The sequence below is a fragment of the Suillus discolor genome, assembly GCF_016758755.1.
Source record: "Suillus discolor strain FC423 chromosome Unknown F5147scaffold_1, whole genome shotgun sequence".
Classification (NCBI taxonomy): domain Eukaryota; kingdom Fungi; phylum Basidiomycota; class Agaricomycetes; order Boletales; family Suillaceae; genus Suillus; species Suillus discolor.
The window spans coordinates 1,400,067-1,418,645 of NW_024541248.1; the positions used below are offsets into that span (position 1 = coordinate 1,400,067).

At 47.2% G+C, this 18,579-nt stretch overlaps 8 protein-coding genes across 8 annotated transcripts; 4 read left to right on the plus strand and 4 right to left on the minus strand.

The window, feature by feature from the left end:
* Positions 1-16: 16 nt before the first annotated feature.
* F5147DRAFT_12305 (uncharacterized protein) lies at positions 17-6,046 on the minus strand. The gene is made up of 21 exons (XM_041428141.1): positions 5,715-6,046; positions 5,556-5,665; positions 4,492-5,501; positions 4,373-4,444; positions 4,271-4,327; positions 4,168-4,221; positions 3,438-4,116; positions 3,273-3,387; positions 2,926-3,225; positions 2,680-2,878; positions 2,485-2,631; positions 2,302-2,434; positions 2,008-2,251; positions 1,828-1,955; positions 1,627-1,779; positions 1,398-1,577; positions 1,192-1,349; positions 1,005-1,136; positions 782-952; positions 476-723; positions 17-424 (listed from the first exon to the last, which is right to left on the minus strand). Exons 1-21 carry the CDS (start codon positions 5,923-5,925, stop codon positions 147-149), a joined length of 4,779 nt encoding a protein of 1,592 aa, XP_041300271.1. The 5' UTR covers positions 5,926-6,046; the 3' UTR covers positions 17-146.
* F5147DRAFT_663653 (galactose mutarotase-like domain-containing protein) lies at positions 5,738-7,406 on the minus strand. Its single transcript, XM_041434910.1, has 4 exons — positions 7,216-7,406; positions 6,884-7,166; positions 6,372-6,834; positions 5,738-6,324 (listed from the first exon to the last, which is right to left on the minus strand). Exons 1-4 carry the CDS (start codon positions 7,261-7,263, stop codon positions 6,198-6,200), a joined length of 921 nt encoding a protein of 306 aa, XP_041300272.1. The 5' UTR covers positions 7,264-7,406; the 3' UTR covers positions 5,738-6,197.
* A 1,894-nt stretch (positions 7,407-9,300) lies between these two features.
* F5147DRAFT_663662 (ARM repeat-containing protein) lies at positions 9,301-12,008 on the plus strand. The gene is made up of 10 exons (XM_041434911.1): positions 9,301-9,429; positions 9,483-9,519; positions 9,581-9,877; positions 9,940-10,188; positions 10,243-10,479; positions 10,541-10,655; positions 10,711-10,956; positions 11,011-11,348; positions 11,405-11,675; positions 11,730-12,008. Exons 2-10 carry the CDS (start codon positions 9,493-9,495, stop codon positions 11,732-11,734), a joined length of 1,785 nt encoding a protein of 594 aa, XP_041300273.1. The 5' UTR covers positions 9,301-9,429; positions 9,483-9,492; the 3' UTR covers positions 11,735-12,008.
* A 285-nt stretch (positions 12,009-12,293) lies between these two features.
* F5147DRAFT_663663 (uncharacterized protein) lies at positions 12,294-13,607 on the plus strand. Its single transcript, XM_041434912.1, has 3 exons — positions 12,294-12,874; positions 12,929-13,201; positions 13,254-13,607. The coding sequence occupies exons 1-3, from the start codon at positions 12,475-12,477 to the stop codon at positions 13,415-13,417; spliced, it is 837 nt and encodes a 278-aa protein (XP_041300274.1). The 5' UTR covers positions 12,294-12,474; the 3' UTR covers positions 13,418-13,607.
* A 198-nt stretch (positions 13,608-13,805) lies between these two features.
* Positions 13,806-14,982, minus strand: F5147DRAFT_663665 (uncharacterized protein). The gene is made up of 5 exons (XM_041434913.1): positions 14,848-14,982; positions 14,542-14,797; positions 14,439-14,489; positions 14,261-14,387; positions 13,806-14,212 (listed from the first exon to the last, which is right to left on the minus strand). Exons 1-5 carry the CDS (start codon positions 14,881-14,883, stop codon positions 14,116-14,118), a joined length of 567 nt encoding a protein of 188 aa, XP_041300275.1. The 5' UTR covers positions 14,884-14,982; the 3' UTR covers positions 13,806-14,115.
* Positions 14,983-15,891, plus strand: F5147DRAFT_663669 (ribosomal protein S24e-domain-containing protein). Its single transcript, XM_041434914.1, has 5 exons — positions 14,983-15,070; positions 15,206-15,490; positions 15,546-15,617; positions 15,674-15,808; positions 15,867-15,891. The coding sequence occupies exons 1-4, from the start codon at positions 15,068-15,070 to the stop codon at positions 15,725-15,727; spliced, it is 414 nt and encodes a 137-aa protein (XP_041300276.1). The 5' UTR covers positions 14,983-15,067; the 3' UTR covers positions 15,728-15,808; positions 15,867-15,891.
* Positions 15,868-17,655, minus strand: F5147DRAFT_663671 (actin-related protein). The gene is made up of 9 exons (XM_041434915.1): positions 17,509-17,655; positions 17,391-17,455; positions 17,134-17,332; positions 16,953-17,077; positions 16,779-16,901; positions 16,536-16,725; positions 16,311-16,485; positions 16,119-16,258; positions 15,868-16,070 (listed from the first exon to the last, which is right to left on the minus strand). The coding sequence occupies exons 1-9, from the start codon at positions 17,560-17,562 to the stop codon at positions 16,005-16,007; spliced, it is 1,137 nt and encodes a 378-aa protein (XP_041300277.1). The 5' UTR covers positions 17,563-17,655; the 3' UTR covers positions 15,868-16,004.
* Positions 17,656-18,577, plus strand: F5147DRAFT_663672 (uncharacterized protein). Its single transcript, XM_041434916.1, has 5 exons — positions 17,656-17,773; positions 17,829-17,880; positions 17,932-18,123; positions 18,174-18,322; positions 18,372-18,577. Exons 1-5 carry the CDS (start codon positions 17,711-17,713, stop codon positions 18,477-18,479), a joined length of 564 nt encoding a protein of 187 aa, XP_041300278.1. The 5' UTR covers positions 17,656-17,710; the 3' UTR covers positions 18,480-18,577.
* Positions 18,578-18,579: the final 2 nt, after the last annotated feature.

The following is an 18,579-nucleotide window of genomic DNA, read 5'->3' on the forward strand; positions in this document are numbered from 1 at the left end:
AGACTCGAGTTTACGATTTTCAAGTAAATAGACATAAACAGTAAGTAGATGCTAACTTACTATTGTGTGAATTAAGGCAAATAAGGAGCAAATGAGGAACTTGATGCTTTCCTGATGCTAAGGATGAATATTAATGCTTAACTATCTCAGTCTGGTATACCGTCATAGCAATCCTCTAACATTTCAAGGTCCTCCATGAGTACCTGTAACCCTTCAAGAAACTCCGCCCTTCTTTCTGCTTTTTTTCGGTCAAACAACCACGGGCAGTCAATGTTAATGCACTCAATTGGCTCTGCATTTGCGGATGACGCGCACGATGCGCATACCCGTTGTGCATCCAGGAACCGGCCTTCTCCTTTTCGTATTTGATCAAGGATGGCGGGCATTGTTTCTCGGGGCATTCTCCGACACCTTTCGCATATTCCTGTCGTGAATTCATTAACCTTGAAGAGAGGCAAAAGATAAGAATGCCTACCGTCTGAAGACAAGCCACCGCATGCAAGACACTGGGAACTCTGAAAATGTTCATCTATCTTCAACCGATTTGCTGCGATCCTCTGTTTTTTGGGAGACATTGCAAGAGGATTTGGATTATCGACTCGGATAGCCTTCGGCATATCGTCAAACCAAGTTCTGACGTCAGCACCTATCAGATTGAAAACACGTTCGAGCGGTGGAATCAGAACGCGGGATATGTAATATGAAGCGTCTAATTGCATGTGCCTAGATTGTGGTTAGCAGCAGTTCGGATTCACAGCAAAAGCAAAGATAAAGGGCGCACTTATGTTGCAATAATTCTTCTGGGGACACCGCCCTGTCCACAAGCCGCGCCTGGGGACCACCTCTTATGATCACGTATGGAATCCGGTCGCCATATTGAACCTCGTCGTTCTCGTCCTCTATCATTCTTCGAGCGGCAACAGCTACCCCTGGTGGAGGTGGTGCCTTTTCACTGATGTAACCTCGTTCCAGTACATGTAATGCATCAATAGATTTTCACGCACGAATATGTCCCCATCTTGACTTCCTTTGCAAATATGAAATCTTGTATTGAGACTTGGTTTTGAAGAATTTTAGTCCATGACTGGTAGCAATAGTCCTTTACTTGACTAAGATCCTGGGTACGGAATAAAATTCTTGCCGCGAATTTAGGCAAGGGTTCGTGTCGCGAGAATACAAAAACATACTCACTTCAAACACGTTTCTGTCATTTTTGACTGAGCAGGTACCCCATCACGACGGACAGTTTCGATCCCCTTCGCATCGAATGCGGGGACAGTCTCGTCTGGATTCTCAAATTTGAATCCAACATATCTTTTCTTCGCCATCAATAGACATGGCAAATACACCTAGTCTAAACATTAGTAGTCAACTCGTTTATCTCGGAATGTATAGACCTTTTCAAATTTCAATTTGATGGGTGCTGGATTCATCGCCGTAATCGTATCCGCGATATCATAGCCGATGTGGAAAGCCTGCTCTTTTGTCTTCCCTTGAAGGTATATGAACAGGGAGTCCGTGTCCCCGTAAACAACTCTAGCTCCCCATTTAGCATTGCTATCGATGACTTCTATAGCCTGACTCCACTTTCAGGCTCATACAAAACAACATGGCTGAAATACCAACCTTTTCCAAGGTTTCTCTGCCGCTTTGTACGATACTGTCTGCAATCTCAACAGCAGGCATACGGCCAGAGTATGTTGCGCCTGTATATCCATAGGTGACATTAGCGATGTATTTCAAACTGAGCTGGCGGGCGTTCAGAACTCGACTAAGTGCCTGTGTGACCATGGTTATTGTAGTCAGAATTGACGACATACACATTACCTTGTCAGTTTTCGAACCCTTCATCGCCTGTTTGACCATTACTCGGGTGTCCAACAACTCCGTGAGCATGCGCGCAAGTAAACCCTTCCTCACTTCAGGCTTCACGTACATAATGCCATTCGGCGCGACTATAGCCGAGAGCTTAAGACGAGCATGAAGCCCACAAAAGAGATAACTGACCTATTATGTGGTCTTGCAAGTTTTCCAAGAGTCCATGTGGTCTTTGGAGATCCACGACACCAAACCTGTTACGACCCTGGAAGTCGACTATTCTCCCGAGGCAGGTTGAGTAGCAATAATTGTAAGCAATCATAATTGACGGATAAAGTGATTGGAAGTCGAGCACGACGACAGGTCCGTTGTAAAAGGCGGAGAGGGGTTCCATAATGAGAGGCATACATTCTGCAGCATTTTGTTTTCCAACCTAAAAGACGGTGTCAACTGATTTCGAAGAATGGTATCATTCGGACTCACATCCTGTTTGCTAGGAGATAGGAGAACAAAGCTTTCTGGCTTCGCAATGCGGAACATGAATGACTCTACTTTAAACTGTGAGCCTCGACTGATTACGGAGTAAAAGTCGACTCCAAAGACACGCGCAAACTCTCTGTTGGCGCCGTATATGAGGACTTGAATTGGATTGGATTGAAGACTCACGCATTTTTTGTGGTTGTTTCGGCTTCTTGGAGGATCTCCAGTGTCAATATCGTCCGTTCAAGGAAGTAGCGAAGGACACGGGAGGTGTGCACGGGATCTGTACTATTATACCAAGTCGTTAAAACCTCAGGAGTATAACGAGGGACCCTGTGCAGATGAGCGGTGAAATAGTGGTGATGGATTTGGTCAGCATACCTTCTACGCAGTAACTGGAAGGCCACATTTTCGAAAGAATATATGGACAGTGTCTGCTCAACTCGCATAATTCTCCAGACATTGAACACATGCCGACCAGTGACCTTGAACGTGGTTGTTGTCCTCTGGCTCCATTGATAGTTTCCTGCAGCATCATTCTTGTTAGGAGCTCGAGATATAAGCTCGCCAATGTCAAAACCTTCACATGTATTAATTACCAAAAATTGGAAAAGACCTTGCACGAACCATAATGGTTTCCTCGAGCACTGAGATAGCCCCAAGATGCTGATTGAACATTCCAGCCGACGATGATATCCGGATCAAAGTCAACTACTATGTCAACCATCCGATTGAGTAACTCCAGTTCGTCAGCGACAATCTCCAACGGGAAATCGCGTATTCGACGAGGATCCAGTTGCGCATTCTTAACTGCCAGGATGCCTCGTTCGTGAAACACTGAATGAATATTATCATCCCCGAGAGCAAAGAAGATTGCAACAATCCCGTCAACATTTGCGTCAGGTACTTTATTACCACGTGAAGGAGCTAACAACGAAGGTGAGCACATGGCAAATGGTCATTTCGGGGCTTACCAAACATTTCCAGGGAAAACAAGGACATGTGCTGGGCTGCTCTGGTGTTGGAGTCAGATCGAACATGTGGCATTGACTTCAGGCCATAGGGATTCATTTGGGTACTGCTCTCAATCTATATAACCTCTCATGAGATGTTGCTTTGACATAGTAAATTCAACTTACCTGAGAGCATATCCTGGCCCTTGAGGCCCGCTGAACTGGGTTTTCTTTTAGCCACCTTTTCATTTGAGTTTTACTCGGAGGCAGGGCTGCATACTCCCATCCCCATGACAGAGACGTGCCTTTCAAACGACGCACATTTCTTCCCGTATGAAGCTGACTTCCATGAGACTTCCATTGGTCCAGGGCGTTCAGTCCCTCCCCGCCTTTAAGGTGATACAGTAGACCTGCGTATTCTCTGGGGTGCTCTGGAGCATCTGCACGCTTGGAGTAATAAGGATTACGATAAAGCCTTCGGGGGATACCGTATGTCTCAATAGTCCTGAAAAGTTCAGAGGAGGATGGCGGTGGTACAGCGAATACGAATGCCGTGGTTGGGCTTGAGGTTGGTGGTATATGTCTTGAAAACGAAACTCTTGGTAAGGTCGGCTGTAAAATGCTTTCAATGCGTTCAACGCGATCGTCTCGGCGTTCCTTTCTTGTTTCTATTGACGTTGAGCGAATTGTAGGGCCCTGTGAATTCTTCGGCCTTCCTGATACATCAATCGACTGTTCACCTCGAAATAGGAATGGGTTTTCTTCGATATCGCATCCAACACTATTATCAGCTGAATTAGATGAGCCAGGGGATAATTCTCGCTGTGTTGCGGGCTCTATAGGAACCATAGATGGTAGCGCATGTCTGCTTGCAACCATTCAATACTGATCGATATATGGTAGCTTCAACAATTACATCATCGGTGTAGTCGCATCGTAGGCGACCTCGTTACTGATGTACCGCATTCTCCTAAATATGCACAAATGAAAAACCCTTCCATGGAAGTAAGTGTGCTCACTTGGCAGGAGTTGCTGAAAGCTCTGAAGATGCTGAAAGACTCCTCGCTCGTTTGCAGCTGTTCTCATTTAAATGATGACTTTTAAAAGAAGGAGTTGCCTACATTTCCAGATCACGCCATGAATGTCGGAATGAATTTGTTCGGGGAAGTTCCCGCGTAGGAGAGCCGAGTCTGCTGAGGCAAGTATGAGCACACGAGCATTGGAAAATAAGTGATTGAACCTTTCGTTCCCATCAGTTGTAGCTTCAGCCTCGCCAGAGGGATTGGGCACATCCATCCCAAAGTCTGTAGGAGGCCCTTCTTCGGCCAACTGATCATCAGCAGCAGCGTCAGGTTCTGCAATGGTGTCCCCCGCCTGCAAGTCCGCCCACTCTTGGTCTTCGCGATCCATCAGTTGACTCATCTCCTGTGTAGAAAGTAACATCTCGTCGACATCGACATCCGTGCTTTGCGGTGGTCCTTCCCGATTTATCGAAGACCCATACTGTGTCGCTTGTGCAAAAGGATTTTCGCTGTCCCCGGCTTCCAAAATATGAGTGCTCTGTCCATTATGACCAGTGGCCTCTTTACGAGCTGGCCTCCAAGTTCTCCACTCAGCCTCCCAGAAGGCTTCTACACTCTCAAAGGTAGTCATCACCCATTTCTCCCAAAGTCCCGCACCGTCTGCGAAAGTGGGCTTGAGGTCTCTTTCTTTTTCAATGCGTTTTCTGACTTCCTCCCACCACCTCATTTCCGCAACCCATTCACCTCCATGGCCCCTCGACCTCTTGCTTGAATCAATAGAAAGCGCAGGGGTTGGAGAGAGGCCCTTGGCAAGTCTTCGACGTCTTTCGTCATCCCACAGCTCACGAACACTCAGAACAAATGGTTCAGAAGGTAAAGGCGGTGAGGGTATTTCCAATTTGTGGTGGATGTTGCGTGCGGATAAAAGACGGCGGTTTAAAATTTGATGAGCAGCAACATCAACTTCAAGCGGCATGCGGGATTGACGAAAGTATGGTGATATCTTGAATGTTGTTGGCTCCGTTATTTCAGTATCGTTTTCTTCGTGTCCTCGTTGCCAGACCTCCGCGATATTCATCCAGCCACATCCATAGAGCCCGAAATCGCACATGAACTGCAGGATGTAGCTCAAATGGCTTTCGTAAACGCGGAAGCGTGTTCGCATAACAGTTCCGGACTGCAATATAGTGACAGCACGATTGACAAAGGCGGGGTCTGCAATAAGAATCTTCAAGAACGGCGTATAAGAGGAGTGAAATCCATAGAAGTGAACGCCTTTCACGAGAAGTACACCCCGAACAAACTGTGATTTGCGCGAGTGTGGATTGCGCTTCATCGAGATGGCGATAGCATGGTTCAAAGAACGAGATAACTTTACGATGTACTGGTTCACTGACTGGAGTCAGCACGAAAACATCCGGAATTAACTGAATCCACATACCATTTTCGGGACTCAATTTACCCTCATACTCAACAAAAAAATAAGGGTACACTTGATGCACATGTACACATGCTTTCGTTCCTGTGGACGATGCGCCATAAATACGGATCACAGGCACTCGAGGGAGAGATGTGTTGTCGAGAGGGCCAGGGGAGGCCACAGTGTAGTCAATTTGGTTGATGAGTACTCGGAGTGTAGCCTCCTGCTCCATAAAAACTAATTGTTGTACAGTATGAACAGCGTGGAAGAAATGTCGCTCAACGCATGCACTGAACGCAAGTATCAGTGAGGGGCCCTACTGGCGGCTCGAGTTAGACGTGGACGCGCTTGTCACATGCCAAAAACATAGGTTAAGTCACATGTTCAAGCAATGTTCAAGTTCCTGCAGCTGCACTTGAGCTGCACACCTACAAAATCTACTAATAATCTCTCTCTTTCACTGGTCTAATGGTATTGAATAAGTGCGCGATTCATAACGACTAATCACAACTGATTGATCCTCCTTTCATGGTGAATGACAGATATAACTTGCTGCCCAATCCACGTCTTGCCTGGCTCTATCTTCGCAAATCCCCTCACATAACCCGGCTCGACACATACATACCTTTCCCTACGGGGTGTTAGCATCCAAATGCATTAACCAGTATAAATGCTCACCATCCCCCATCTTCCATGTCTCCCATTTTCACACCTGCAACCTGCTGAGGGTTCCAGACAACAACGTCCTTTAGCTCCCGAACCGTAATCTCTACACCACCTCCTGGCCACGTGACTTCATATTTGCCCCCTGCATCTTCGTACACAGAGTCAGTGAACTGACGAACGTCAACTCCTGCTCTAGTCTCGACTTTCGGTTTGTTTCTGGCTTCTTCAGATGCCTCTGTTTTGTCAAAATAACTTTTGCTTTGCAATGGGAAAACAAGGACGTCATTTGCAGGGGCCTTGATATAGTTGTGGAACAAAGCCTGGAATTCGAGATTGTCTGGTGGGTAAGCCGCGGAGGTCGACGTATTCGTGACGTGCAGATCAGTACTAATCTGATGCTCAGCCAGGGTAACGATATAAGCCAGATGGAATGGTTTATCGTATTTTGCTGTGATACCCGCAGTTGGCTCAAGCGCTGAGAGAAAATATATCAAGCGACACAAATCCAGTGAGATGGTACTTACTGAGTCTCACGGATACCCCCTCGTCGTTGTCCATTACAATGCTATCGAATTTCCACACCTCATTTCTGGCAAAACCATGCTGGGCAAGTTTCATGTGCTCTGGGTGGCTGGGAGGTCCGAAGCAAGGAAATATAACTGGGATACCTCCCCGCACGGGCTTTGAGCCATCAATAGCGGATTTGGATGAAACAAATAGCCGCTCAATTGGCTGAGGTTCGGTGATGGTTCCAGCCTTCCATGAAATGACTGTCGCACCGTACAGAAGTAGTTCCGCAGAGGAACCCTATTTCAGGAATCAGGGATGTCTACTTTTAGTCTGGTCTATCACGGACCTTTGCATGAGTCAAAGTAACTCGCCCAGAAACCTGTTTGACTGGCATCTTCGAAGTAGATGGTGAGATTGAGGGACTGAGTTGGCAACTATGAGATATACCCCCTGGGATTACCCTGGGAGGAGGCTAGCGGCCCGGCCCCCGCGACTAATCAAAAGCCTGCCCTTAGGTAGAATCGCTTACTTTTCTACCTTGTTCTTACTTTGTCACTGTCAACTCATGACATACACCTCTCCCACTGTCGACACCTCTTTCACACTTCCTGACTCCCGAACGAGATTGTGTTTATGGTCGGGCCAGGTCGGCCGAGAAAGAAGCCCTCTTATCGGCTTCCTCTGCGATCCTTTCGCGGCGCGGCAGTGACTCTTCAAATAGGTAGATGCATATGCCGTCACATTCGCCGCAGACCAAAGTTGTCCTGAATCGTTGCTGACTTCCTGTTTGTTCAGCGTCTCCAGCTGATATGTTTTCGATTTTTTACTTCTTATCGGTGCTGTGGCTGCTTTGCTACATCCTCTGAACTTTTGCCATACTGTCATGGCGTCACCTGTTCGTTGTAAATTTTGACGAATTGCTACTATCACAACACACATGATATCAAAGGTCAAGGCGCCTTGTCTCATCACACCCAATGACTCTTCACTTTGACACCTTCGGCGTGGTTAATTCGTGCGTTTGTATGCAGCATTATCCTTCTTGCCCACTTGACAATTGCGCTATCACGAAACTCGTGATCAAAGGACCAAGTTACCTTTTTTCGTTGCACACGATGACTCTTCGCCTCGATGCCTCCGGCGTGGTTTATCGGTGCATCGATGCGCCCGCGTGCAGCATCGCCCGCCTTGACGGTTCGATATGCATTATTGCGCCATGCTATAGTCTATACCTGCACAGAAAGGTGCATCACGCAGCTATATCATACACTGCCTATCCCGCATGGACAAGGAATACTCGTACTACAACTGTGGTGCTATATTGCAAAAAGGCACATGAAGTGCTGCTCGCAGGGCAAGTCATGGTCAAAGCATACGAGGACGATTCAACAAGGTTTATCGATGCTTCCGTACTTCGTGCGGTGTGACTCAGTCTCGCTGAGTTTATAACCAAGGACATGGATTTACGGTCTCATAAACTCGGTGTACACCTTGACGTCAAAATGCTGTTACATACTGTCGATCCGATGAGGCTAGTTTCGAGCCAGGTCTCGCTTTACTTTGAGTTGCCTTGGGTGTATGTGGATCTCTGTGTGCATGCACACAGCGAAGTGGAAGCCCGTTGGGAGTATTCTGCCGAGATCGGTACTGGTTGCAGAACTTGCCAAAGACTATGGGTGCCTTCCGCTCTGGAACGGGTTGAGATTTTATAGATTTATATGGAGCCCTTGCGGGTGGTGGCTCATGGTTTATTGGGTTGTGAGTTATTGTGTATGATTGTCCGACACTGATTCAATACTAACGATGGGATATTACAGGGACTTGCAACCCGGATGATGGTGCCCCTCCGTCATCGCGAGGTAGACCTCATGGCTTGCGTCATGGTCTGTCGTTTCAACTGAGCCGTTGGGCATGCTGTTGATGATTATCGCATACTTTTTCTATTTCTCTTCTTCGTGAAGAGGTTACAGTGGACGAATATCTTTTAGTCGGAGGTTAACTGCTTTACCCTCTATATGTACAACAGGATCCGTGATGAAGTTGTTCTTGATTTTAGGTATTGAGTGATTTGTCTATTATCCCTCGTGACGGCCCTTGGGGCTAGGTTTGTTGGTGCAGTGACTAGCCTCGTTCCACCCGGGAAGGTCCTTAGTTTAAAGGCCAGTATGAAATTATGACGGCACTACTTGGTCAGTTCCGATTCCGTCAAATGTCTCACGAGTACCAGCTCTCGAAGTCGGGCATCAGTACGATAGGCTAGTACTTGCTTCAGCGACGTCCCTACGGGTAGCATGGAGTCAGTGCGATCATCATATTTCTGATATTCTGCACTGGGTAGTTATAGTTGCAAACTTGAACGATAAATATTGGCCTGGTGATTGAATTAAATGCACCTCAGGCTAAACAAAGATACACCCTTCATCTTAATCAAGCTTAATCAAGGACAGATCACTTGCCCTCAACGTTTAATCGCTAGACTCATCACACTTTCCAACACAACCATCTCCAGCCTTGCAACTCTTGTAGAGGTGTAGCAGGCTAGCATCTGACTTATTAAACAGTAAGAAGCCCCCGCGTGATTTCTCAACTGGGACTGAACGTCTCTTGGTACAGCGCCACTGCGATGGAACCCGGATACACCATGGAGGACGTGAGTCTCATCATCAAAATTCCATGGTGAACAACATGAAAGTAACACATCATTGTTGCAGATTGCACCTATTGCCGTTCTAATGGACGAGCTGCGCTCGGAAGACGTTCAACTACGCCTCAACGCTATTCACAGCATACCCACGATTGCACTTGCTTTAGGGCCAGATCGTGCCCGTGACGAGCTTGTTCCCTTTTTGCAAGATTCTGTCGATGATGAGGATGAGGTACTACTGGCTTTGGCCAAAGAGCTTGGAAGGAATTTTGAGGAGTACATTGGTGGAAAGCAATTCGCTCATGTGCTGCTAGGCCCCCTGGAGAATTTATCCGCAGTAGAAGAGACCCTGGTACGGGATAAGGTGCGCGTCCTCAAGAGATGTTGCTGGATCGATTGGTTAATAACTTATACTTTTGCCACCAGGCTGCAGAATCTATCGCCAAAATAGCCGAAGTTCTATCTACTCCGCAAATCGAAGAGTTTTACATCCCACTCCTGAAGCGGCTTTCACAGGGCGAATGGTTTACATCACGCACTTCTTCTGCTGCACTGTATCCTCCAGTTTACAACAAAGTATCGTGGTCAATCCAGGAGGATCTCCGGAAGGGCTTCGCCGCTCTGGGTGCAGATGATACACCTATGGTCAGACGTGCTGCAGCAAAGTGGCTCGGGGTGCGTAATATATATTCCGTCTCTGCGTCGATTGAAATACTAACTTTCTGGCAGCCATTTGTTAAAAACCTGTCAAAGCAACATGTCTTGTCGGATGGGCTACCTATCTACCGCAGACTTCAATCCGATGATCAGGATTCTGTGCGCTTACTCACAGTAGAAGATCTTATTGTTATCGCGAAGCAACTTACGCCACCTGAGGTGAAGGAGCAGCTGTTGAAGCAAATTAGACACAGTATTGCTGATAAGAGCTGGCGAGTGCGATATATGGCTGCAACACATTTTAATGAGGTGCGTCCCTGATGCCAAATTCTACGTTTATCTGGGTACCATAATTCATATTGGCGTTTAGCTCGCAGAAGCCGTCGGCACAGAACTGGTTAGGGAGGAGTTAATAGGGCAATATGTGCAGCTTCTGAAAGATAACGAGGCAGAAGTACGCACAGCGGCTGCAGGCCAAATTCCAGGTATGGTAATCGATACTACTATAGAATATTGCTTGATTCCGCCCTCGACTTTCAGGGTTTTCGAAACTGCTCGAGAAGGAAGTCATCCTTGCACGCATCGTGCCTTGCGTGCGTGACCTCTCGCATGATGCGTCTCAGCACGTGCGAGCCGCTCTTGCAAACCATATCAGTGGCCTTGCACCGCTCTTGGGCAGAGATGCTACTATAGAGCATCTCTTACCCTTGTTCCTTCATCTTTTAAAGGACGAATTTCCCGACGTTCGCCTCAATGTCATCAGTAAGCTCGAGACTGTAAATGGTGGTAAGCTTCCTGCTCGTTTGCATGCGAATAGCTCTCTGAAATTGCTATTGTCAGTCATTGATATTGAACTCCTGTCTGATAGTCTCCTTCCCGCCATCATCGAGCTTGCAGAGGATAAGTCATGGCGCGTCAGACAGGCTATCATAGAATATATCCCCCTTCTCGCAACACAACTCGGAAAACCTTTCTTCGACGAGCAACTTGGGAACCTGTGCATGTCATGGTTGGGTGACACGGTCTTCAGTATACGCGAATCTGCAACCATTAACCTCAAGAAACTGACGGAAGTCTTCGGCGTCGATTGGGCGAAGGTTCAGATTGTCCCTAAGGTTATGGGTATGGGGCAACATCCAAATTACCTCTACAGGATGACCACCGTGCAAGCGATCACAGTACGTGCTTATCTTTGCTAGGCTGCAGCGATTTGAGTGGAATTTTCAAATTGTAGACTATCGCACCTTCCCTGAATCTTGCAATTGTTCAAGCTGAGATTATCGGGCCGCTCCTGCAGCTTGCTGAAGACCCCATCCCGAACATCCGCTTCAATGTCGCAAAGTCTCTAGAAGTCCTTGCCACTACATATGGAAATACTACGGAGGGTCGCGAATTTGTCCGTAAAAGCATTGTTCCGGTACTAGAGCAACAGAAAACAGATTCTGACGCAGACGTACGTTACTTCGCCGCACGTGCCCTTCAAAAAGCGTCAGCGGATATGTTAGGCAAGTGTTGAAAGTACGAAAAAATCATCCGTGGTGTTGACCTCTGTAGCACAGGTTGATTAGGCGATCTTTGCAGTCTACACATACCCCCTCCCTTTGAGTCTTTTTCTCGCACTCACGAACATTCCAAGAGAATAAATAGTAGTGTACCTTCTTTTGTGCTCGATGAATCATGAACTGCAGACAAAACACTGCCTATTATGCTCCCCGTACCAATGCGCAGCACATGGGATTACATTGGCGAAGACTGTTGATTGTCAGATTCTCTATTGCACACAACGCGTGCCGAGTCTTCCTTAAACTATATAGAAACTGTAATGCATTGGGTACCGCATGATCGGGCTCCCAGTAAGAAAATATGTCGTACGTTAATGTTACGCGCCTTTGAGAAGCTTGCTCACGATTCCGTAGATCAAGTGGAACTGTATTTCTTAGATTAATAGTGGCCATTAGGCGTTACTCGTAGTGTCATGACCCGCGCCCAGATCTCATGTGAAGAGGTTTGAACCTAATCTTGCGGGGTGAATTGCTTTTTATCACGTGATATCGGCGCGAGGTGGGGGGAGCCAATCAGAGACGAGGTTTGATTAATAAGGTTTGGCGATCTAAATATTAGGGTATAAGAACGCGTCTCACTAGATGAGTTGCACTTTTGCCTCCTACCACAACTATCGCAAGTCTGGGAACTTGTTTGCCACATTGTTCCTCTAGTTTTATATCTCTTATAACTTCAGCGCGAGTCGCTTGTCTTAATATCTACAACTCTTCTCCACGCTCCTTTTAATACCACTCCTTCAATATGCCGGTCATGCGTTCTCTCCTTGTCTTCCTGCCCGCCGCCGCCATGACGTTGATGATTAGCACACCCTTCGCGGTACAGCATGCCCTGGCCAAACCAATCTCAATGCCGTCTTCACCAAAGGCCTTTGACGGGTTCGCGAACATCGCTGCCAGAACGGACAAGTTATCCACGCCTAAGCATCTAGCTTCTCATACTACAGCCATACAAGCTAAGTCACCGAAGGCGCCATCGCGGATAACGGCAGGGCATACAGAACGTAAAGCCGCCAGGAGTGTTCCACACGTGCTGCGTGAACCGTCTGCTGCTAGTGCTCATGGAAGCTCGAACGCGTCGAGCGGCAAGCTTGCTCGTCTACGAAGATATCACCGTCAGGCTTTGCAGCACGCCGCAAATTACCGTACGTTGGTAAAGTGGGGATTGTTTGTGGCCTTTACTTATCATTTTCGTATAGACAACCTGGCCTCAAATGCAACGTCTGCGTCCGCTTCCGACCCCGCATTCCAACAGCAGGCCTCAACAGAGCTCTCTGGATTCAATACGAACTTTGTGGGCTTCACTTCTGTTCTAGCAGAACTTGGCGGTGACAACGGCGTCGCAAACCTGGATCCCACCAACAATCTAGAAACCTTGCTAGAGAGCATTATCAACGCCAACAAAGACATCCTCACGGTCACTTACAACCTTGTTGTCTCATTGCCTATTGTCGGCCCGATCTTGGGTCCCAGTAAGTCCCAGTCATCTTTTATGTGCGTAGCGGCTATGAATTGTCTTTCTAGTCGTATACGATCTCAAATGTACTCTGGACGACCTCCTGGACATCGTCGAGAATCTGACCGATGCTATCATCAATGCGATACAACCCCTCCTTCAGGCTGTTCTCGGCAAGGCTGTTACCGCGACATGCGCGTCTGGCGTCCAGGTTGTAGGTCTTTGCATATAACATCGGGTTAGACTCGATTTCTTCTATAACTACAGACTATATATCTATAGAACACACGCGTTGACACTTCTATTAGAGCACGCGTACAGATTTGTTTTGTACTTACCTTGCCACTGTATTATCACGGACTTCCTCATGCTTTTTAAACTATCTATGCTGTTCGTTCGACTACCTCCCTGAAAAGACGAAATAGTCCATTATCATGGATTTCGATTAAAGTATACAAGGATGTCTTACATAAATCCGTGTGATGCTCTATGAAATGAGTTGTTCGACTGAAAGTGAGCTCGATTCTGCACATAGTATATGTTACATTCACCACACCGTGTGCGCATTTCTTTCTGTCAGTCAGTCCTGTTTTACACACATGCGGATGAGTAATACAATGCAGGCCTGTAACTGTGGTGTAATCGGGAGGTCAGGCGTGGGTTCTCCGTACAACATCAATAATGGGTGCTTTAGAGAAGGAAAGTGTTCCTTGTCCTTCACAAAATTGTTGATCTGCAGTGTGCGTGTCCCAGTCCGCCCGTAATCAACTGCGTGAACATAGAAAAATACAGTGGCTTGCACCCACTGCGTACTGTTGCTCGAAAGGGGCCACCGCTTGTTATGATGGTTTCACGTATTCGTTGCTACATAGATAGAGGGTGTAATCCTGGTGTACATTGATGTTGGATGATATCGCGGAGGAGAGTAGCTCATTCCTCGAAGACCCATCTCTCAGCGAGCAGCCCGATTATTGGGATATGATAACGTGTGAGACCTCCGCGCGAAGCTCCAAGGTACGCCCGTACGCTGAAATGTGTGAACTCGGGACTCATATCGACTTTACGGATCACTTACGCCATGGAAAGTGCGGAAAGTGCGAATGAAATAGTGAGGAATGACCGCATCCATGAAGGAAACCCGAGTAGTGATGCAAATATGCGCACTAACAACAGGGGTGTCAATAGTAAGGCAGATTGGTAGGCTGTTAACGATGAGCTCAGTGGTAAGTCAGTAAGGAAGCGTGGAAGGTCACCGTGAAACCGAACATAATCGTTGTGAGTTTCCAGCACAAGTAATATCAAAGCTGAAGCAAATCATTACACGACGAAATAATCTCTTATACTTGTATAACTTACCTGAGATCGGACCCAAGATATATGCGAAGGCTGATAGAACGTCCACACGCATTCCATAACTCGTTTCCCACTGGTTCTGCTGAACATCTTCCTGAGTATCCTCATGCCCACTGATAGAATTGTTAAATGTAGGGAGACCGCCAGATTGATAGGATATCTCTGTTCCTCGTGAGGATGAGTGAACAGGAAACCATGACTGCGCTTTGGAGCTTGGAGACGGGGCTGATCGGTAGGAAGAGTCATCTGGTGGAGGGGTCTGCACACATGGGTACAATTCATTCATAAAGGCCTATGGAGAATACTTACATAGGGCGCGAACGAAGAGGCAAAGCTAGACGACATAACTCTATGATATCACAAGCCCGAGGGAGTCCAAGGCTAAGGAGCTATCCAACCCTTTTTGGCAATTGCAGGTGGCTGTGTACGGATTCTGCCGAACGGATTTCGATCTACTTACGCCTACACACACCATTTCGTCAAGACCCCGGGAAGAAAAGGTCGCAAAACGTCAAGGACGACAAGAATCATGGTGAGAGTTCCCGTCAAATGCTGCAGGTTGCTGTACTATGTCGAATCGTCGAAACCGAGCGAGATCTGCGGTCGGGAGATGATGGATGGTACCAATGCAGGTTGGATGTACTAAGCTTACGGTCTATGACTTTAGGCCGACAACACAGCACCCGTCACCCTTCGCGCCCGTAAATTCATCACCAACCGCCTCTTGGCGCGCCGTCAGTTCGTACTCGATGTTCTCCACCCATCGCGGGCGAACGTACCAAAAAACGAGCTCGCAGAGAAGTTGGCTACCATGTACAAGACCGAAAAAGCACGTGTAGTCTGCTTCGGTTTCCGAACACAATTTGGTGGTGGACGTAGCACTGGATTTGCGCTGATTTACGATGATGAGGCATCACAGAGGAGGTTCGAGCCTAAGCACAGACTGGTCCAGGCAAGCTTTTGTTCCCCCTACCGCACGACTACGGTCTCATTCTTTATCTAACTAGTCTGGCCTTGAAACCAAAGTTGACAAGCCTTCACGTAAACTGCGACACGAGAGAAAGAACCGCGCGAAGAAGGTACGACAATTTCTTCAATCATTATCGTATAATGGACTGATACACTTCGTCTGCAGGTCCGTGGTACTAAGAAGACTAAGGCTGCTGAGCCTGCTAAGAAGGGCAAGTAGACACTGCCCTCTCGTATTAGTCTATATTCCTTTCTTGCTCGAGTGCCCCCCTTATTATTAAGAACCAGTCGAGCGAGCTGTACCTATGGCGTATGTCACACTCACAACCACATTCATGAATCATATGCACATGCGGCTCACAAGCATTTCCATTGGAATCTGTGCGTTCGTAAGAGTATTGCAAAATCAGTTGATTATGTTGGGTATCGATGCAGTGGTAATATAGTTGAGCATAGAGTCCTACAAAGAGGGGATGAAACACAGTAAAGCTGAAGCTTTAGAAGCCGAGCTTCTTGTGGATAATATCCGGATCCTCTTGATACTCTTCTGCTGATACCCACATCTGTGGATATGTTTCAGAACTGCCAACATAGAACAGGTTGAGACCAACCTTCTTGAAAGTTCCAAGACCTGCAAGAATAGAACCACCTATCCACGTCGAGTATTTACGCTCCGGAGGGGCGTAAATCTTGATCTTAACATCCTTCAAAGCCAACTTCTTGATTTCGTTGAGAAGACGGTCGCCGAAACCTTTAAGAAGATGCTATCAGTGCGAGTGAGTTGCCTGCTAAAGCTTACGGACCTTTGCATAACGTGCTGCCTCCACTGAGCACAATATTCGAAAAGAGACTCTTCCGCAGATCTAAATCAACTCGATTGATGGAATCTACAACAACCTGATGAACACCGGCGTATTCCTGTCCAATGAGCTCTGGGTTAAACAAGATTTCAGGTGCGCGGAATCGCTCAGGTCCCAGCTGCAAGAAATATGTAATTGGCATCTCCAGACTAGAAGTTGGGAACTTACCTGAACTAGGTTTCCATCCGGGAGTCGGAACTCTTCAGTCCGACCCACCGTGTCTTTCTCCTCTTTGGAAGGATTTAGCGCGATATAACAGCACTTTTCCTTTATTATCCGAACAACTTCTCTTTCCGCAGTCGTGTGTAGATGATGGCCAGATTTTCTTAGCAGTAGCTGTAGATGGTCAGTTACATCTCTGTGTAATGCGATATATGAGGGTGTTATTCGACGGGAAGATGGACATCATACCTTCCGGCGACATCCACTCTTCGAATTGCGTGAGGCATGGAGAAACCCTCAAATACTGGGACAGCGTGTGTAACACCATCCCCAGAGTCGAGTACTATGCCAGTCGTTCGCCCTGAAGAATATCTATGGATAGTTCGAAGGGGCTAGAATAACTATGACAAGTATATAACTTACAGCGAAAGAACGGCCTGTACGGAGAGGAAGAGAGCTGGAACATTGAATGTGTCGAAGAATATCTGAGCGGCTACATCACGATTACTCCTTGGATTGAGCGGCGCTTCCGTCAAGAGAACTGGGTGCTTTCATGCATTCTGATCGGAACGTCCTGGCACCTATATTAGATAAAGGGACATACCTCTTCACTAAGGGTCCCAAGCTCTTCAGCATATATCCAACTCCATATCCGTTCCATGTCGTCCCAATCAGTTACAATACCATGTTCCATAGGGTATTTTATTTTGAGAAGACCGCGGAACTCTTGGGCGCGACGACCGATGAAGACATCACCTTCGAGGGCACCAGCCATGACGCGCACATGCTTTGGTCTCCCAACGCTAGAAATTCAAGTGATTGGAACCACGTGTTGGCCAGCATTGCGCTGTAAGAACGTACAATGACGGGAAAAAGCATTTCGGATGATCTTGACCCGCAAAACCTGCTTTGATAGTTCCTGAGCCCTGTTCAAAACCTGGTTGAGCCTACACGCGCCGAGCTGGAAGATGAGCGTTACATTGTCTATCACGACAGGTTGATTTGTTAGGACATCCTCAAATTCTGCCGACATCCCTGCAGTGATAATGAAGAAAAAAAGTTATTAAGGAAGTCTAAAGATTCGGTTTGACGATCAAATGTGAAAGCAGACGCGTTTGACCGTTTGAGCGTGTTTCTCACATAATATCACAGAATTCACCTCCTGGCCACTGCGCTTCGTCATGATACGACATGGTCCCACACGGCTTATTAGCTTTCTCTTTATTACGCTCATACTCAGCATCGTACGTCGAGTTAATCCTTATCTAACCGGGACCCTTCAATTAACAATTTTAGCAGGCGCCAGTCGAAGCTGCCATGAACAAGTGGGAGGTGACAAACTTCTGCAAATGCGAGTCCCTTGAACTTGATCATCATGCTGCAGTAACTAATCGCAATTTAGGCATCTGCTTCTCTGCCAACTATACGATCTTATCCCTGAACACGCCCGACAACCCCTCCAAACCTTGTCTATCGTGCACCAAGCAGTGGTGCTTGAATCAGAATCTGCCTATCTGCGCCGGTGCATCTCTTGGCGACACAGATCCAGACACTGCGACCGGTCTAGAGGGAGATGTGGAAGCGCGATGTTTTCGTGTGTCTTCAATTTCCTTGTGTCTGCCAACGTTAATTTGTCCCTACCAGAACGAGATTCTCCTAGGGACCAGCTTGTGGTTACCCTCTTTTTATTGACTATCCTCGGACTGTTACTTAGTGTCAGCATTAAAAACCGCATGCTCAAGGCCGGTGTGGATTCTAGTACGGCATGGTCTGCCAGCAGGCGCTGGTGGGAGGTTCATACAGTTTCTTTTCGATTTGAGTGATACTCAGTCATAATTGCAGGAATGGCTACCGCGTAGGTATTCTGAAGACCATAACCTTCGTGAGCGTCCCACTGGCAATGGCAGTCGGGGAAATTACACAGAGATATCGAATACGCTTCCCATATAGTTCTTTGATATGTACGATTTGCAGTAGATCCACGGTGATGCCTTGCCTACACATGTTTCCCTTATAGAGCACATTCAGGCGCCACAGTAGGCTGCGCTTC

Bases quoted from the DNA above. Each gene is read 5' to 3' on its own strand.
- F5147DRAFT_12305 (XM_041428141.1), bottom strand. From the start codon at position 5,925: ATGGAGCAGGAGGCTACACTCCGAGTACTCATCAACCAAATTGACTAC. The intron at 4,222-4,270 runs GTGAGCACACTT...GTGCATATTTAG, and splicing joins CTTTCAGCAACTCCTGCCAA to GAGAATGCGGTACATCAGTA. The intron at 2,879-2,925 runs GTTCGTGCAAGG...ATACATGTGAAG, and splicing joins TGCTCGAGGAAACCATTATG to GTTTTGACATTGGCGAGCTT.
- F5147DRAFT_663653 (XM_041434910.1), bottom strand. From the start codon at position 7,263: ATGCCAGTCAAACAGGTTTCTGGGCGAGTTACTTTGACTCATGCAAAG. The intron at 7,167-7,215 runs GTCCGTGATAGA...TTCCTGAAATAG, and splicing joins TTACTTTGACTCATGCAAAG to GGTTCCTCTGCGGAACTACT. The intron at 6,835-6,883 runs GTAAGTACCATC...ATTTTCTCTCAG, and splicing joins GGGGGTATCCGTGAGACTCA to CGCTTGAGCCAACTGCGGGT.
- F5147DRAFT_663662 (XM_041434911.1), top strand. From the start codon at position 9,493: ATGGAACCCGGATACACCATGGAGGAC. The intron at 9,520-9,580 runs GTGAGTCTCATC...TCATTGTTGCAG, and splicing joins CCGGATACACCATGGAGGAC to ATTGCACCTATTGCCGTTCT. The intron at 10,480-10,540 runs GTGCGTCCCTGA...ATTGGCGTTTAG, and splicing joins CTGCAACACATTTTAATGAG to CTCGCAGAAGCCGTCGGCAC.
- F5147DRAFT_663663 (XM_041434912.1), top strand. From the start codon at position 12,475: ATGCCGGTCATGCGTTCTCTCCTTGTCTTCCTGCCCGCCGCCGCCATG. The intron at 12,875-12,928 runs GTACGTTGGTAA...ATTTTCGTATAG, and splicing joins GCAGCACGCCGCAAATTACC to ACAACCTGGCCTCAAATGCA. The intron at 13,202-13,253 runs GTAAGTCCCAGT...TTGTCTTTCTAG, and splicing joins CGGCCCGATCTTGGGTCCCA to TCGTATACGATCTCAAATGT.
- F5147DRAFT_663665 (XM_041434913.1), bottom strand. From the start codon at position 14,883: ATGTCGTCTAGCTTTGCCTCTTCGTTCGCGCCCTAT. The intron at 14,798-14,847 runs GTAAGTATTCTC...CCATGTGTGCAG, and splicing joins CCTCTTCGTTCGCGCCCTAT to ACCCCTCCACCAGATGACTC. The intron at 14,213-14,260 runs GTAAGTGATCCG...CACACATTTCAG, and splicing joins CTTTCCGCACTTTCCATGGC to CGTACGGGCGTACCTTGGAG.
- F5147DRAFT_663669 (XM_041434914.1), top strand. The intron at 15,491-15,545 runs GCAAGCTTTTGT...TTATCTAACTAG, and splicing joins CTAAGCACAGACTGGTCCAG to TCTGGCCTTGAAACCAAAGT. The intron at 15,618-15,673 runs GTACGACAATTT...CTTCGTCTGCAG, and splicing joins GAAAGAACCGCGCGAAGAAG to GTCCGTGGTACTAAGAAGAC.
- F5147DRAFT_663671 (XM_041434915.1), bottom strand. From the start codon at position 17,562: ATGTCGGCAGAATTTGAGGATGTCCTAACAAATCAACCTGTCGTGATA. The intron at 17,333-17,390 runs GTACGTTCTTAC...TTGAATTTCTAG, and splicing joins AAATGCTTTTTCCCGTCATT to CGTTGGGAGACCAAAGCATG. The intron at 17,078-17,133 runs GTATGTCCCTTT...AATGCATGAAAG, and splicing joins TTGGGACCCTTAGTGAAGAG to CACCCAGTTCTCTTGACGGA.
- F5147DRAFT_663672 (XM_041434916.1), top strand. From the start codon at position 17,711: ATGATACGACATGGTCCCACACGGCTTATTAGCTTTCTCTTTATTACG. The intron at 17,774-17,828 runs GTACGTCGAGTT...CAATTTTAGCAG, and splicing joins TTACGCTCATACTCAGCATC to GCGCCAGTCGAAGCTGCCAT. The intron at 18,323-18,371 runs GTTCATACAGTT...TCATAATTGCAG, and splicing joins CCAGCAGGCGCTGGTGGGAG to GAATGGCTACCGCGTAGGTA.